Here is a 16,351-nt window from a genome sequence, read left to right on the forward strand (position 1 = left end):
GCAGTGTCTGTGCAGCCCAGGACTTACTCAGCCGCTGCGATCACATCAGCCTGTCCGGGACCGGAAATGACGTCAGGAACCCTCCCTGCAAACGCATGAACACGCCTGCGTTTTTCCAACCACTCAAGAAAACGGTCAGTTGACACCCATAAACGCCTTCTTCGTGTTAATCTCTTTGTGAGCGCCCGTGCGAACGGATCTGTCGCACAAACCCAACGCTGAGCGGCGATCTGCTTTGTACCCGTGCGACGCGCCTGCGCAGTTTGTGTCTGATCACCCGCTATGCGAAAACGCACAGCAGTGATCTGGTCTGAATCGGCCCCTTTATCAGCACATCTCCATCTCTGAGGAAGCAGCGAAATGCGTAATACTCTGGAAACTGACATTGACATTAGCATATGAGAAGTTACCTGATCATAATACTTCCCTTTTGCAATAAATACTTTTGTCAGTCCATTTACTCTCACTTTACCACTCCTGTCCTAACCAAGGGACAGATATCAGGAACATTGGTATTCAATATACAGTAGATTAATCTAGCCAACCTGCCAGAACCACCATACCACTTACTGGTGTTGTGGCACTGGCGGGGAGTTGATGGAGCAGCAGCGCTGGAATCCTTAGGACTGCCTAGCGCTGCTGGCTCAATAGAAGTAAGACAAAGTAAATCATAAAAATAAAAGCTTAAGCGGCACTGTTAAAGGTGAACAGGCTCCAGCCGTCACCAACACGAAAGAGTAGCCTGGGCTGGGGGCGGGTACCAGAGCATCCTGGGAGCTGTAAAAGCTTTAACTGTTTAGGGCCCGGTCCTATCCAACCATCTACACCCCGTTGTCTCCTCTGTGGAGCCCTATGTACCCCAAAGAAGAAACATATTTACCATGTTGCAGAATGAATTGTGCGGTTTACTTACTCAGAAAATATGTTCCTCAGTGCACAATACCATAAATCACTTAACAAGTCACTGGCTCACGTTAATAGTGGTGCACCTAAAACATAGATTTATGACTAACATATTCCATAACCAATAAATAATCAATGAAAATAAATGTGGAGTTGTAAGCAGGATAGACAAGGGCATGTTTAATTAGGTTTTAGCCACATGGTATCCCAATATAATATTCAGACTTCTACATAATTTACCTTGTGTAATAGCTTCCCCATTTATGTAATGCAATAACATTAACAACCCCCTCAGCGGATATAGAAATGTCAAACACCATGAAATATGGGTGCCTACTTATGAATGAATGCTGGTGCACAGGAAAAAATTGCACAAGAGAGTAACAGCTACAATGCGGATGTCTAATGCTTCCAGCACCAGTGCCCTGGTGTTGTTAGTGTGCCCCCCCCCAAAAAAAAAAATGTGTAAAATTGAAAGCTTGTTGGTCTAGATGAACACAAACAAAATAACCAAGAAAATTGTCTTTATTGGAGAAATGTATTGCAGGCCTGTAAAAACAGCAGTGATTTGTACCTGTTGAATGTCTGCTCACGGAACATGGCCCCGGACCCTGCAATGCATAGTAAGGTAGCGGCTGCACAGAAGAGAAACAGACTAGGCATCTCTGATCCTTTCCAGTCACGCGCGCAACATGTGAAACGCACCAGTAAAGAGAGATACCATTCCAGTTCCTTTGACCCCCCCCCTCCCAAAAAAAAACAAAAACAGCAAGGGGTCAATCCAATGACCTTCGCAGTGTGCGAAATGCCGTTGCAACGGCATTTAAACGCCGACAATGACGCCCGATCACGCACCCTTCGCGGCTGATTTGCAGCTGCGATAATATCGCAGCCAATTGGATTGACCCACAAGTCTTATAGTACAGGGTATTGGAAAACCTAAATGATACTGATAAAATTAATAGAATGGCCCTTGCTGCATTGCTTTCCGTTTCCTATCCCACCCTTACTTCGTTTTATAGGACAACTTGCATATATAATTCAGTCCCTACTGTAAACTATATGGATATTAGAAGTCACTGATGCGTTCTAAGACCACCTAAACTCACAAGACTCTAGGTGGAATGCATTTATACAGGCCAGTATCGGACCGGTACACGAAAGGCCGACCAGGTAATGAAGTGGTGTGGGGTCAGCCACCACAGGGGGTGGGTCCAGTTAACACAGAGGGAATTGGCCAACCATTACAGAGGACATGCAAAAAGCAGAGCCCCTTTATGAAGGTGGGTCAGGGGCTAATCTTTGTGTAGATTCAACAGAAACAAATCAAGCAGCTAAATTCATCTATGATCCTGATCCACCCCTAGGGGAGGGAGTGGAGGCCACTGGGAATTTCCCTTGTGTACCTGCGATCCACCCTTGCCCTGGACACAGTAATCTGAGGTCACTTCCATTGTGTGTTACATACAGTAAAGATTGGGGGGGGGGTTTGGGTGTTAGACTTCTTCCTTATAACACACGTTTTAGTAATGAACACTGAAGCAATGGTATCAGAAACCGCGGTTTAAACAACCATTATTTACTTCTGTCATCATCACTTGTGTATTATATTAAAATAAATACTCCAGAAATACTTAGCGAAAATGAAAATATACAAATTATAAAAATTAGTAATTTAATGCGTGAACTGGAATCATATCTCCAATTGTTCATCCATTTATTTCGCTCTAAACACCCCGATAGTGGTTTTAGGAAAACCCCAGTGTTCACAGCTAATTTTACCGAGGTGCAGGTTATTTTGAAGATAAAGCAATGCAAACCAGGTTATACCCTTATAGCAGCTGTCTAAGGGTACTCCCCCAAACCAGCCTTTGATAAAAGCCCTTCAGCACGGACAGTTGTACAGACCACCCTCTAACACTTCAGAGGTGCCAGAAAGTACTGTTAATAGGTTAGTGCAGACCTACATAGACACCCTCCCCCCCCTTTCACCCCCACACCCCCTCACTCCGTAGTACAAGGACATGCCGCATCTTAGTGTTAATCACGGAATGTCCAGAAACATTTGTTTAAAACGGCTGTGATTTTCATTCCCTGAGGAGCAGCCTGCCCCGACTGTCCCTTGACAGGAGAAATGGACAAACATTCTGAGGACCGTTATCATCAATACGTAAGTGTTCTAAGATCAACCGTTCTCCAGGGAGACACTTCTTGGCCTCACCAAAAGTAAAAGTCTCCTTTGTGGTGGATGAGAAAACAAACAACACACAGGAGAAAAGCCGTAGACGTCTTGAGGGTCCCAGTAGGAGAACAGCATGGAAGGGGGGGTTTTGAAAGTCATGCTATTGTACTGGTTTGAATATATGAGCAATGCCAGATTGCTCCACAGCCTGAGTAGGCCCAGAGGCCGGCACGTAGGACGGAGAAACAGGAGGTAAACAAAAAAACAAGGCGGAAAACAAAAAAGGTCCTTATCGTCTCAGGGGGGAGAATGACGGATGGAGGTATAGAAAAGGGAGCCGGCTTCTGGGAGAGAGGAGCACTTGAACGGTGACTCAATGTCTGTTCGTGGCTGCACGGCAGCTGAGCTGGGTCTCAGTCCTCATTGGGCACCTGAAGAGCAGAATATACCATAACCTGGTTACTCTCTTGCCGTTTGCCTGCAGAAACAAAACAGTTTCTGTTTTACCCATTATCCTGGGACCAGTTCAGGGGCGGATGGTCCTGCAAAACCCCTGCGCTGCCCGGGGTGTATGACCCACAATATTATTAAACCACCTGATAAATGTACACACTGTTTTCTTTTTCACAGAGTCTGGCAGGCACTGGAGGGGTTTTCATTGTACAATCTGATGCCAAGCAGTAGATTATAGAATGGCTGATTATAGAATACTGAACGTTTACGGATACCAAATAAATGGGATCGCCACCTAATTTCCCCCTTAACGACTCTGCTTTAGAGAGCGCCTTATATTTTAGCTGACCTCCGAACACACTAACACTCCGGAGCCCAGGAACTATGCTCTGAACAGTCCATGCACCCACCGCGCTCCTGTCACCTATAGCTCTCTGCTATAGTGTGAGAAGAACGGCAAAAATAATCGATCTTATATAGTAAAGTAACCTCTCCTCTGAAGGAGGAGTAAGGTCGAGAGATTAGCTAGAGATCCCTTTAAAGCATTTCAGTAGTTGCACTTTGCCATGTCCAACCTACTGGGCGTAAGGAGACCTGATACACTTGTCAAAATGTTGACAGCAACAGAAAAATGTTTTCCCCTAGACCAGTGGTTCTCAAACTCGGTCCTCAGGACCCCACACGGTTCACGTTTTCCGTGTCACCCAGCAGCTGCTGTGTGTGTGTCACCAACTGTCACATTTTAAAAATCTACAGGTGACCTGCAAAACATGAACCGTGTGGGGTCCTGAGGACAAAGTTTGAGAACCTGTGCCCTAGACAACTGAAATGGAACTCTACAGGCAAATGTAAGGTTCTGTGGCTTGTAACCACCGTCAGCCCAGTGTCAATTAGCACCCCATAAAGGACCCGTACTTACAAGCAAGACATTTGCGTATGTTGCGGTGGTTGCCTCCAGCAGCCACAAAGGCCCACACACCCATGCCTAGAGTGATGATATATATTGGGATCAGGCTGGCCTCATACCACGGGTTCAGGAATGTCTGTAGACAAAATAATAAAAAAAAAAAAACATAAAAAGTCAGCAATATATTTAAAAAAAGCAAAAAGACTCACTAAGGTGCTTAGCAGTCCAGCTGCTGATACCTATATTGTTAAAGGGGAAACATATGGTCTTAAAAGCACTTTTTGTAAATCATTATCCACATAAGGATCATTTATTCTGACCACGGAATGTGATTTTAGCCATAATATCACCATATAGCAGCACGAATGGGTGCAGCCATGACTACTGTTAAGACAATCCCCATACATTTACAGGAGACAGCACCTCTAGTGGCCACATTATTGTGCAACAACTACAGGGCGAGTGCTTGACAAAGCCAAGCAACAAAACAGTGCCTTGCAGTTAGGTCTCTGCAAACAAAAAGTCTAGTAAAAAATAAATAAAATAAACCACACGCAGCCATCATAAATTTTTTTTTTAAAAATTGTGTGTCACTTAATTTTGCAGAGTACATCTGAAGAAAGATGCTGCCCAAATATAACCAAACCCGAATCTCTCTCAGAAGTGTATCCTTGCTAGAAATCCTCCTATGCGCCACTCACCAAGCCGGAGGTAATCAGATGGCTGAGAACCACCCCAGCGATGTGCAGAGGTTTCCGTTTCTCGCATGCCGCGAAGAACACAATGCCCCAAAACGTGTGCAGGAACACAATCGCCATGGTAAGGAATGCTGCAAGGAGACAAGCAATAACGGTCACATTGAACACAAGCACGAGAAGCCATGCAGGATACTAACATGAGCAATAAAGTACTTGGATTTACTACTCAGAGGCACACTAGGCTAATTCCAGTTATAGAACTCGACAACTATTCGTGTGAGACCCCTAGAGCCAGTGTGAGGGTCTTCCGCCAATAACCGCTCCCTGCTGTTCCCTTAGTGCCTGATACGCTCACAGGTACTTAGGTTGCCACCTGGACTTAAACCTCAAGCAGTAGGGACTCACAGTAGGCTAGAGGCCACAGGAGATGAACTAAAGTTTCACTCACAGGAGCAGAGGGTTAAGGTCAGGATCTCAGCCTGAGCAGAAGGGGCAGGGTGGTCTTCAGTATGCCGGCTGTTGGGATCCCGGTGCACAGTATACCGGCGCCGGGATCCCGACAGCCGGCATACCGACACTTATTCTCCCTCGTGGGCTCGTGAGCCAAGGGGCTCATTTGCGCTCGCCACACTGTCGGTATGCCGGCGGTCGGGCTCCCGGCGCCGGTATGCTGGTCGCCCGACCGCCGGCATGCAATACTACACCCGAAGAGGCACAGTGAGGTGGAATCTATTAATATGTGAAAATATGAATGTATGTCTGCTCATCATGGGCTCCTACAGTATATGGCTTCATGGATTTGGCCTAAACTTGGTACACATACCCTTCATTATCCTACTTAAAATACTGGCAGGGTTTAAAGTAAAAGAAAATCCACTATTTTTGGGGCCAGGACCATGTATCATATAAAATTAATTGGTCCGTTTGTTTATCTGTCTGTTTGGATAAATACTTTAATGACCTGAAATAACTCACAGAAATGGAGGTGGGAAGACAAAAAAATTGTTGTGTACCCAAAAGCCTTGGAATAGCCACACTGATAACAGAAGGAAAACTTTAAACCCACCTCGCAATGTAAAACGGATTATAAAACTGTACAGAAAGGAAAGCTGGGGATCAGGGCTACTGGCGACACCCCAAAAAACAACACTGGGCGACCTCCTCATGGGCGTGTTGGAAGAGCTACTACTTACTTTTAATATGTTGACAGTTACATCCAACTCATTGATAACTTAATAACTGGAAAAATTGATTGTATACAGAGGATAATCTTTTTACTGGTTACTTTTCTCTTTGTCTCTTGACAAGATGCCGACATGTTACACCATGTACTTGCCTGTCGCAGACTACACTCCTCATTGTATCTTTGACCCCGATTTTGTATCACATGACGCTGCCCATGTTATGCGGTTGTTGTTAATGTTTTTCACCTATTTTATTCTTTATTTTGGCTTTGCTCTATTGGACCACATTCATTGTGTTATAGTCTATCTGGACTGTTCTGTGTTTTTTTTTTGTTTCTCATATAAGTATCACGTATTGTTTAAATAAATAAAAAAAGTACTTGGATTTACATGAAAGTTAGTGAAAATACACACATTTTATAACCTCATATTATTCTCAACGGTGACACCGCGCTGTGAAAGTTCCGCACCAAGCACCAATAATGCACCTGGTGTAACCATTGCGCAGGAAATCCCAGGGCTGTCCCCACCTTCATAGCGAGGTGTGGACCAGATTGGCTGCTCTACACTCCGTACCTGAAGTTAGAAAGTAATACTGGGAATCCCCGTGAACTCCAACGATTCCAGGGCCCACGGCGTCCGCCAGAATATTGATGACTGAAAACACCCCACTGATGATGCCAAACGAGAAGCCAGACACTGCAAGGGACAAGGACAAGCGATTATCATCATACGGACACAGGCTGACATGATCACAGTAAGATACTGATGGTGGCCTGTTATTAGGCTACAGCGGCATTATAGGGGTAGGGTCATAGGGTCGACATGCATTAGGTCGACATAGAAAAAGGTCAACATGTTGTTGTTTTTTTTACTTTTTTGTGTGTTGTTTTCATCGTAAAGTGACTGGGAACCCCAATTAGTGCACCGTGTTCGCTCGCCATGCTTCGGGCAAGGTACCTCACTTCACTACCGCTGCGCTCGGCACAGCTTACTATTCCCTATCGTAGTCCACGTGGATCGTAAAGTATGAAAAAGCTCAAATAAAATGTGAAAAACACATGTCGACCTAATGCATGTTGACCAATAGTGGTTGACCTAATGACCGTATCCACATTATAGCACATCTCACCATAAGCCATCTGCTGGATAGAGATAGGCGATCTTCCATCTTCACTTATGGTCGCCAGGCCCTCGTCCGCTTTCCTGGGAAAGAGTGAACACGGTCAGTGTAACAGGCCGTCTCACCGGTTGCTGCCATCTCCACATCCACGAAAACAACTTTTTTTTGCTTCTTGAATTATTATACCCCAAATTGCTGAGCAAACATGATCAGTTCCAAGCATTGCATATTCTGCCCTGTTTAATACTATGTAGTGCGCCTAAAATGGCCACCTCACCAAAACCCTTCATGGGTAGGATAAATAGTTTTGCAACCGATTATTCAAAATGGCCGCCTCACCTTTGTATTCTCTCCATGGTCTCTGTATTTCATGCATAGCAAAAGTGTCTTTATTATGTCCATAGTTCCCAGACTGTATTATGTTTATACTATCTGTTAAACACCCTATTGAGTCCTAATACTCCTATTGGTTCTACTGGAGAAAAAGCGCTATACAAATAATATTGTTATAGTATTATGTATTCTTGTGCAGTTTTATGGTTGGGAAATAAAAGAATCAGATCACCTAAAATAAAAAAAACTAAATATAAAAGCTCTGGGTGTCGCTCTCCTTTACACGTATCCGCACCAAGGAATAAGCATTTGGCAGAAAGCAGCAAAATTGTTTCAACAAAGCAAACACTATAAGCAGCTTGCTGTCTGCCAAGTGCAGACACAGGGAATAGGATGTGACAGTTTAGGCTATACTTCCTAACTCACTAGATACTGATCAACTAGAGAGTCTTTAGGTCACAAGTGGACACACACATACATACATAGGGTTAACAGCGGGCAGGACACAGTCCCGGATAAAGGGCCCTTCGGTGGGGTATATTTACTAAGGTCCCGATTTTGACCGAGATGCCGTTTTTTCATCAAAGTGTCATCTCGGTAATTTACTAAGCAGAAATCACGGCAGTGATGAGGCCATTCGTATTTTTTTGCAAGTCCAACAAAAAAAATACGAATGAATACACCATCGGTCAAAACGCGGCTGTTTAAGTATGAATCTCGGTCATTTACTAAGAAGTGCAAAGCAAAAAAAAACAAAACACTGCCGTGAAAAAATACAACTCGTAAAAAAGTGCTAAAAAAAACAACAGACCTGCTTTTTTGAGCCGTGATTGGATAGGCATGCACGGATCCATGAGATCCGTGCATGTATATCAGTGGGAAGGGGTGGGAAAGTGTTAATTTGTTGAAAAAAAATTGCGTGGGGTCCCCCCTCCTAAGCATAACCAGCCTCGGGCTCTTTGAGCCGATCCTGGTTGCAGAAATATGGGGGAAAAAAATGACAGAGGTTCCCCCATATTTAAGCAACCAGCATCGGGCTCTGCGCCTGGTCCTGGTTCCAAAAATACGGGGGACAAAAAAGCGTAGGGGTCCCCCGTATTTTTAAAACCAGCACCGGGCTCCACTAGCTGGACAGATAATGCCACAGCAGGGGGTCACTTTTATACAGTGCCCTGCGGCCGTGGCATCAAATATCCAACTAGTCACCCCTGGCCGGGGTACCCTGGGGGAGTGGGGACCCCTTCAATCTAGGGGTCCCCCCCCCAGCCACCCAAGGGTGAAGCCCGAGGCTGCCCCCCCCCATCCAATAGGCTGCGGATGGGGGGCTGATAGCCTTTTTGTAAAAGTGTAAGATATTGTTTTTAGTAGCAGTACTACAAGGCCCAGCAAGCCTCCCCCACATGCTGGTACTTGGAGATCCACAAGCACCAGCATGCGGCGGAAAAACGGGCCCGCTGGTACCTGTAGTACTACTACTAAAAAAATACCCAAAAAAAGACAATACACACACACCTTGAAAGTAAAGTTTTATTACATCCATCCACACAAACATACATACATACTTACCTTATGTTCACACGCAGGTCGGTCCTCTTCTCCAGTAGAATCCATGGGGTACCTGTTGAATAAATTATACTCACCAGATCCAGGGTACCAGGCTCCTCGGATAATCCTTTTGTAATCCACGTACTTGATTAAAAAAAGAAAACTGAGACCCGAGCCACGCACTGAAAGGGGACCCATGTTTTCACATGGGTCCCCTTTCCCCGAATGCCAGAAACCCACTCTGACTGATGTCTAAGTGGGTTTCTTCAGCCAATCAGGGAGCGCCACGTTGTAGCACCCTCCTGGTCGGCTGTGTGCTCCTGTACTGTCTGACAGGCGGCACACGGCAGTGTTACAATGTAGCGCCTATGCGCTCCATTGTAACCAATGGTGGGAACTTTGTGGTCAGCGGTGAGGTCACTTTCAGTGCGTGGCTCGGGTCTCCGTTTTATTTTTTTAATCAAGTACGTGGATTACAAAAGGATTATCCGAGGAGCCTGGTACCCTGGATCTGGTGAGTATAATTTATTCAACAGGTACCCCATGGATTCTACTGGAGAAGAGGACCGACCTGCGTGTGAACATAAGGTAAGTATGTATGTATGTATGTTTGTGTGGATGGATGTAATAAAACTTTACTTTCAAGGTGTGTGTGTATTGTCTTTTTTTGGGTATTTTTTTAGTAGTAGTACTACTACAGGTACCAGCGGGCCCGTTTTTCCGCCGCATGCTGGTACTTGTGGTTTTCCAAGTACCAGCTTGCGGGGGAGGCTTGCTGGGACTTGTAGTACTGCTACTAAAAACAATATTCATAACTATCAACAAAGGCTATCAGCCCCCCATCCGCAGCCCATTGGATGGGGGGGGACAGCCTCGGGCTTCACCCCTGGCCCTTGGGTGGCTGGGGGGGGGGACCCCTTGATTGTAGGGGTCCCCACTCCCCCAGGGTACCCCGGCCAGGGGTGACTAGTTGGATATTTGATGCCACAGCCGCAGGACACGGTATAAAAGTGACCCCCGGCTGTGGCATTATCTGTCCAGCTAGTGGAGCCCGGTGCTGGTTTTAAAAATACGGGGGACCCCTACGCTTTTTGTCCCCCGTATTTTTGGAACCAGGACCAGGCGCAGAGCCCGGTGCTGGTTGCTTAAATATGGGGGAACCCCTGTCCATTTTTTCCCCATATTTCTGCAACCAGGATCGGCTCAAAGAGCCCAAGGCTGGTTTGCCTTAGGAGGGGGGACCCCACGCAAATTTTTTTTTTAACATTTAAACTTTTTTTTTTAAACAAAGTGCACAATGAAGCCCAGCACGGATCTCTCAGATCCGGCCGAAATTCATTGTATTAAAGTCGGCAGTGTTTTACAAGTCACTCACGTAAAACACTGCCTAAAAAAACGAATGACATCGACATCGGAAAACCCGAAAATGCAGAATACGGCAGCTTAGTAAATTAGTCGTAATAAATTCAAAAAGTTGCAGTTTTACACTTTCGATGTCATTCGTGATTATTCTCCCACCAAATCGGGAGAATTACGAATGTTAGTAAATATACCCCGGTGTGTCCGAAAGAGGGCTTGGCCACTCAGGAAGGAGACGTGGACTTGTGACCCACTCCCCCTGTCTGTCACTCTTAGGAGCGTGCCCAGTAGTTACAGAGATGCTGGGCAGCCCCAATCTCTCCCCGCAATGTGAATAGATCTATTCACCGGCGATGAGAACTAAACCGCAACTGTTCCCACCCGCAGGACACTGCGGGACGTGGGTGGAGATGGCAGAGGGAAGACTGTTTCCGCAGGGCGTCTCCACAAGGTCAGGGTGCGGCGCCCCGCTTAAACAGCATAGTGGGAACATATACATATACACACACTCAGCAAAAGAATAAAAGATATTTATAAATCAGCCCACCAACAACAGGGCGAGGGATATGAATATGTAATCAATTTTCAGACCAGAAGATTAAAAAGATCAGGAAGAATAATAAGAGAAAAAGAAAAAGATCTATACCGAATTGACAATAAAAAAATAAAAAAAAACAAATACATCCAGAGCTTTGAGTACATATCCCCTCCTCAGTGAGGGTGTACATATCAGTAGATATACATGGGTCCCCATTAAGCTGCTGCCCTAACGTCTGAGTTGGGGAATGCTCTCTGGGCATCTCTGCGATGTCAGAAGAACTCAACATTCCAGCGGCTGAACAGGAGAAGCTGGAACAGTGTAAGATAACAATGACTTCCTTATGTCTCCTGCACAGAAGCGTGAAGTCTCGTCGTCGCATGTGATCGGCTGTATCTACCCCTAGGCAGATAAATGTCTCAGATGTGTTGGGTATGGTGGGGGAATCTCAGCAATTTTAGTAGAACTACAACTTCCAGCATGCTCTACTGCCAGTGGAATATGGAAACACCCACAGTCATATCATTTCTAGATTTCTATAAGAACAAAAAACAGTCATGGAACCAGCAAAACACTTTTTGACAAACTAAGCAGTAAGTCTTGAACAAAGCCTATGGGAGCACAGCGCTATATGTACTAAGGGGAGATTACCAGTTAGGACCACCATTGACTTACTTGAGCAGCCTGTAGTAGGCGTATCTGAAGGCCTCCTGTAGCAGGACGGAGATGGCCGCTCCGAATATTAACAGTCCGTACTGAAGACTGGAGTCATTCTTATTACTGACCTGGACAGACACGAACCAAATCAGAGACGACAGGAGGACGGACACCAACCAGAAGAAGGAGCTGGAGGAGGGAGACAGTTCTGAGTCACTGTTACTGTATCAGAATCCACACAGAGCACCAATCAGAGCAGCCCCCACATATGTGGCCTTCATGCTCACAATACACTCCTCTCAGTACCACACAGACAACCCAAATCATCACACCCCCCTCACAGTGTCACCACACAATCATCACACCCCCCCACAGTGTCAATGTCCAGACAGTCACCTCTACAGTGTCACCACACAGACGCAATCATCACGCACACACACCCTCAGTGTCACCACACAATCATCACACCCCCTCACAGTGTCACCACACAATCATCACACCCCCCTCACAGTGTCAATGTCCAGACAGTCACCTCTACAGTGTCACCACACAGACGCAATCATCACCCCCCCCCCCCCCCCCCACAGTGTCACCACACAGACGCAATCATCACGCACACACACCCTCACAGTGTCAGTCTCCAATCAGCCCTACACACACACACACACACACACACATACACACACACACCGACATCCCTACTAAGCAGGGTTTCTCACTCACCACCCATGGAAGCCCTGCTTAGTGAGGATGTAGTAAAGTGATGGACAGTCACAAAACCGACGACTACGACCCCCCGCCTCCCTCAAAATGCCGACTAACGGGGACTATTCCCACGACACTCACAGAATGGAATAGAACCAGTCACCACCGAGCCCCCCCCCCCCCCCCCCCGGCAGGATCCCAAGCACCAGTCACCTATACCCAACCCCTCAGCTCCACCATACCGTCAGTTCACCACACAGCTCACCCCCTACTCCCAGCGCCACCACACAGCTAGTACTCCCACCCCTCACATCCAGCACTACCATGCCCAGGGCCACCACACACGCAGCCCCACCACACCCAGCACCACAGTACAGCTCATCCCACGCACCCAGCCTCACCTCCACATTCAGTGCCACCACAGACACCATCACCCCTGCCCCAGAGCCACCACAGACACCATCACCCCTGCCCCAGAGCCACCACCACCCTGCCCCAGAGCCACCACAGACCCCATCACCCTGCCCCTGAGCCATAACAGACCCCATCACCCGGCATCAGAGCCGCCACAGACACCTCCACCCTGCCCCAGAGCCACCACAGACCCCATCACCCTGCCCCTGAGCCACCACAGACCCCATCACCCGGCATCAGAGCCGCCACAGACCCCATCACCCGGCATCAGAGCCGCCACAGACACCTCCACCCTGCCCCACTGTCACCAGACACCTCCACCCTGCCCCAGTGTCACCACAGACACCTCCACCCTGCCCTAGTATCACCACAGACACCTCCACCCTGTCCCACTGTCACCACAGACACCTCCACCCTGCCCCAGTGTCACCACAGACACCTCCACCCTGCCCCAGTGTCACCACAGACACCTCCACCCTGCCCCCACAGACACCTCCACCCTGCCCCAGTGTCACCACAGACACCTCAACCCTGCCCTAGTGTCACCACAGACACCTCCACCCTGCCCCAGTGTCACCAGACACCTCCACCCTGCCCCAGTGTCACCACAGACACCTCCACCCTGCCCCAGTGTCACCACAGACACCTCCACCCTGCCCCAGTGTCACCACAGACACCTCCACCCTGCCCCAGTGTCACCACAGACACCTCCACCCTGCCCTAGTGTCACCACAGACACCTCCACCCTGCCCCAGTGTCACCACAGACACCTCCACCCTGCCCCAGTGTCACCACAGACACCTCCACCCTGCCCTAGTGTCACCACAGACACCTCCACCCTGCCCCAGTGTCACCACAGACACCTCCACCCTGCCCCAGTGTCACCAGACACCTCCACCCTGCCCCAGTGTCACCAGACACCTCCACCCTGCCCCAGTGTCACCAGACACCTCCACCCTGCCCCAGTGTCACCACAGACACCTCAACCCTGCCCCAGTGTCACCACAGACACCTCCACCCTGCCTCAGTGTCACCACAGACACCTCCACCCTGCCCCAGTGTCACCAGACACCTCCACCCTGCCCCAGTGTCACCAGACACCTCCACCCTGCCCCAGTGTCACCACAGACACCTCCACCCTGCCCCAGTGTCACCACAGACACCTCCACCCTGCCCCACTGTCACCACAGACACCTCCACCCTGCCCCAGAGCAACCACAGTACACAGCACAGATACTCAGCAGAGCTCTATATAGCGGGGTGAGGTAGTACCCGGCCACTAGGATGATGACCCGCAGCGGGTCCCCGGCGATGGTGAGGATAAACAGGGACAGCGCCGGCCCGAAGGCAACAAAGGTGCAGCCAAAGAACACGGCCGCCCCCATCTTCCCGGAGCGCCACTTCCGCCTCCCTGTACGGCGGCCGGTAAGAACAGAAGGATGCCGATCGCGGCGCTGTCAGGGTGACGTCATCACGCGACGTGTGCATTTCTCGGGGCATGACGGGAGTTGTAGTTCTGTACAGGGTAGCACTCATCGCTGCAGCTGCTCATGATACTATACAACAGAGATGCGCTGGAGGCTGCAGGTGTCTGAGGTGAGGCACCCTCATCATATCTACCCCAATACAGCTCACCCACCAACACCCTCCCCCACCCAGCTCACCCAAACTCATCCAACAACACCCTCCCTTACACACCTTACCCAAACTCACCCACCAACACTCCCCACCCCTTACCCAACTCACCCACCTTACCACCCTCACACACCAACACTCTCCAACACCCTCCCCCACCCAGCTCAACCAAATTCACCCACCAACACCCTCCCTCACCCAGCTCACCCACCAACACCCTCCCCCACCCAGCTCACCCAAACTCATCCAACAACACCCTCCCTTACACACCTTACCCAAACTCACCCACCAACACTCCCCACCCCTTACCCAACTCACCCACCTTACCACCCTCACACACCAACACTCTCCAACACCCTCCCCCACCCAGCTCAACCAAATTCACCCACCAACACCCTCCCCCACCCAGCTCACCCAAACTCACCCACCAACACCCTCCCTTACACACCTTACCCAAACTCACCCACCAACACTCCCCACCCCTTACCCAACTCACCCACCTTACCACCCTAACACACCAACACTCTCCATCACCCAAACTCACCCACCAACACCCTCCCCCACCCAGCTCACCCAAACTCTTACACACCTTACCCAAACTCACCCACCAACACTCCCCACCCCTTACCCTACTCACCCACCTTACCACCCTCACACACCAACACTCTCCCTCACCCAAACTCACCCACCAACACCCTCCCCCACCCAGCTCACCCACCAACACCCTCCCCACCCAGCTCACCCACCAACACCCTCCCTCACCCACCCACCAACACCCTCCCTCACCCAAACTCACCCACCAACACCCTCCCTCACCCAGCTCACCCACCAACACCCTCCCCCACCCAGCTCACCCAAACTCACCCACCAACACCCTCCCTCACCCAGCTCACCCACCAACACCCTCCCTCACCCAAACTCACCCACCAACACCCTCCCTCACCCAGCTCACCCAAACTCACCCACCAACACCCTCCCTCACCCAGCTCACCCACCAACACCCTCCCTCACACACCTTACCCAGTCTCACCCACCAGCACCCTCCCTCACACACCTTACCCAAACTCACCCACCAACACCCTCCCTCACACACCTTACCCAAACTCACCCACCAACAACCTCCCTCACACAGCTTACCCAAACTCACCCACCAACACCCTCCCTCACACACCTTACCCAAACTCACCCACCAACACTCTTCCTCAGACACCTTACCCAAACTCACCCACCAACACTCCCCCCCCCCTCACCCAACTCACCACCCTCACACACCAACACTCTCCCTCACACACCTTACCCAAACTCACCCACCAACACCCTTCCTCACAGACCTTACCCAATCTCACCCACCAGCACCCTCCCTCACACACCTTACCCAAACTCACCCACCAACACCCTCCCTTACACACCTTACCCAAATTCACCCACCAACACTCCCCCCCCCCCACCCAACTCACCACCCTCACACACCAATACTCTCCCTCACACACCTTACCCAAACTCACCCACCAACACCCTTCCTCACAGACCTTACCCAATATCACCCACCAGCATCCTCCCTCACACACCTTACCCAAACTCACCCACCAACACCCTCCCTTACACACCTTACCCAAACTCACCCACCAACACTCTTCCTCAGACACCTTACCCAAACTCACCCACCAACACCCTTCCTCAGATACCTTACCCAAACTCACCCACCAACACCCTTC

The 16,351-nt window shown here is 49.2% G+C and overlaps 1 protein-coding gene across 2 annotated transcripts; it reads right to left on the reverse strand.

Moving 5' to 3' along the window:
• Positions 1–1,410: 1,410 nt before the first annotated feature.
• APH1A (aph-1 homolog A, gamma-secretase subunit) lies at positions 1,411–14,458 on the reverse strand. 2 transcript variants are annotated; one of them, XM_063947069.1, is made up of 7 exons: positions 14,274–14,458; positions 11,901–12,071; positions 7,460–7,533; positions 6,904–7,026; positions 5,147–5,274; positions 4,458–4,581; positions 1,411–3,563 (listed from the first exon to the last, which is right to left on the reverse strand). In XM_063947069.1, exons 1-7 carry the CDS (start codon positions 14,384–14,386, stop codon positions 3,499–3,501), a joined length of 798 nt encoding a protein of 265 aa, XP_063803139.1. In that variant the 5' UTR covers positions 14,387–14,458; the 3' UTR covers positions 1,411–3,498. The 2 variants fall into 2 exon arrangements, with proteins under 2 accessions (XP_063803139.1, XP_063803140.1); XM_063947070.1 differs by having other exon boundaries at positions 1,411–3,516; positions 14,274–14,455.
• Positions 14,459–16,351: the final 1,893 nt, after the last annotated feature.

This window comes from Pseudophryne corroboree, chromosome 12, assembly GCF_028390025.1.
Source record: "Pseudophryne corroboree isolate aPseCor3 chromosome 12, aPseCor3.hap2, whole genome shotgun sequence".
Lineage (NCBI taxonomy): Eukaryota > Metazoa > Chordata > Amphibia > Anura > Myobatrachidae > Pseudophryne > Pseudophryne corroboree.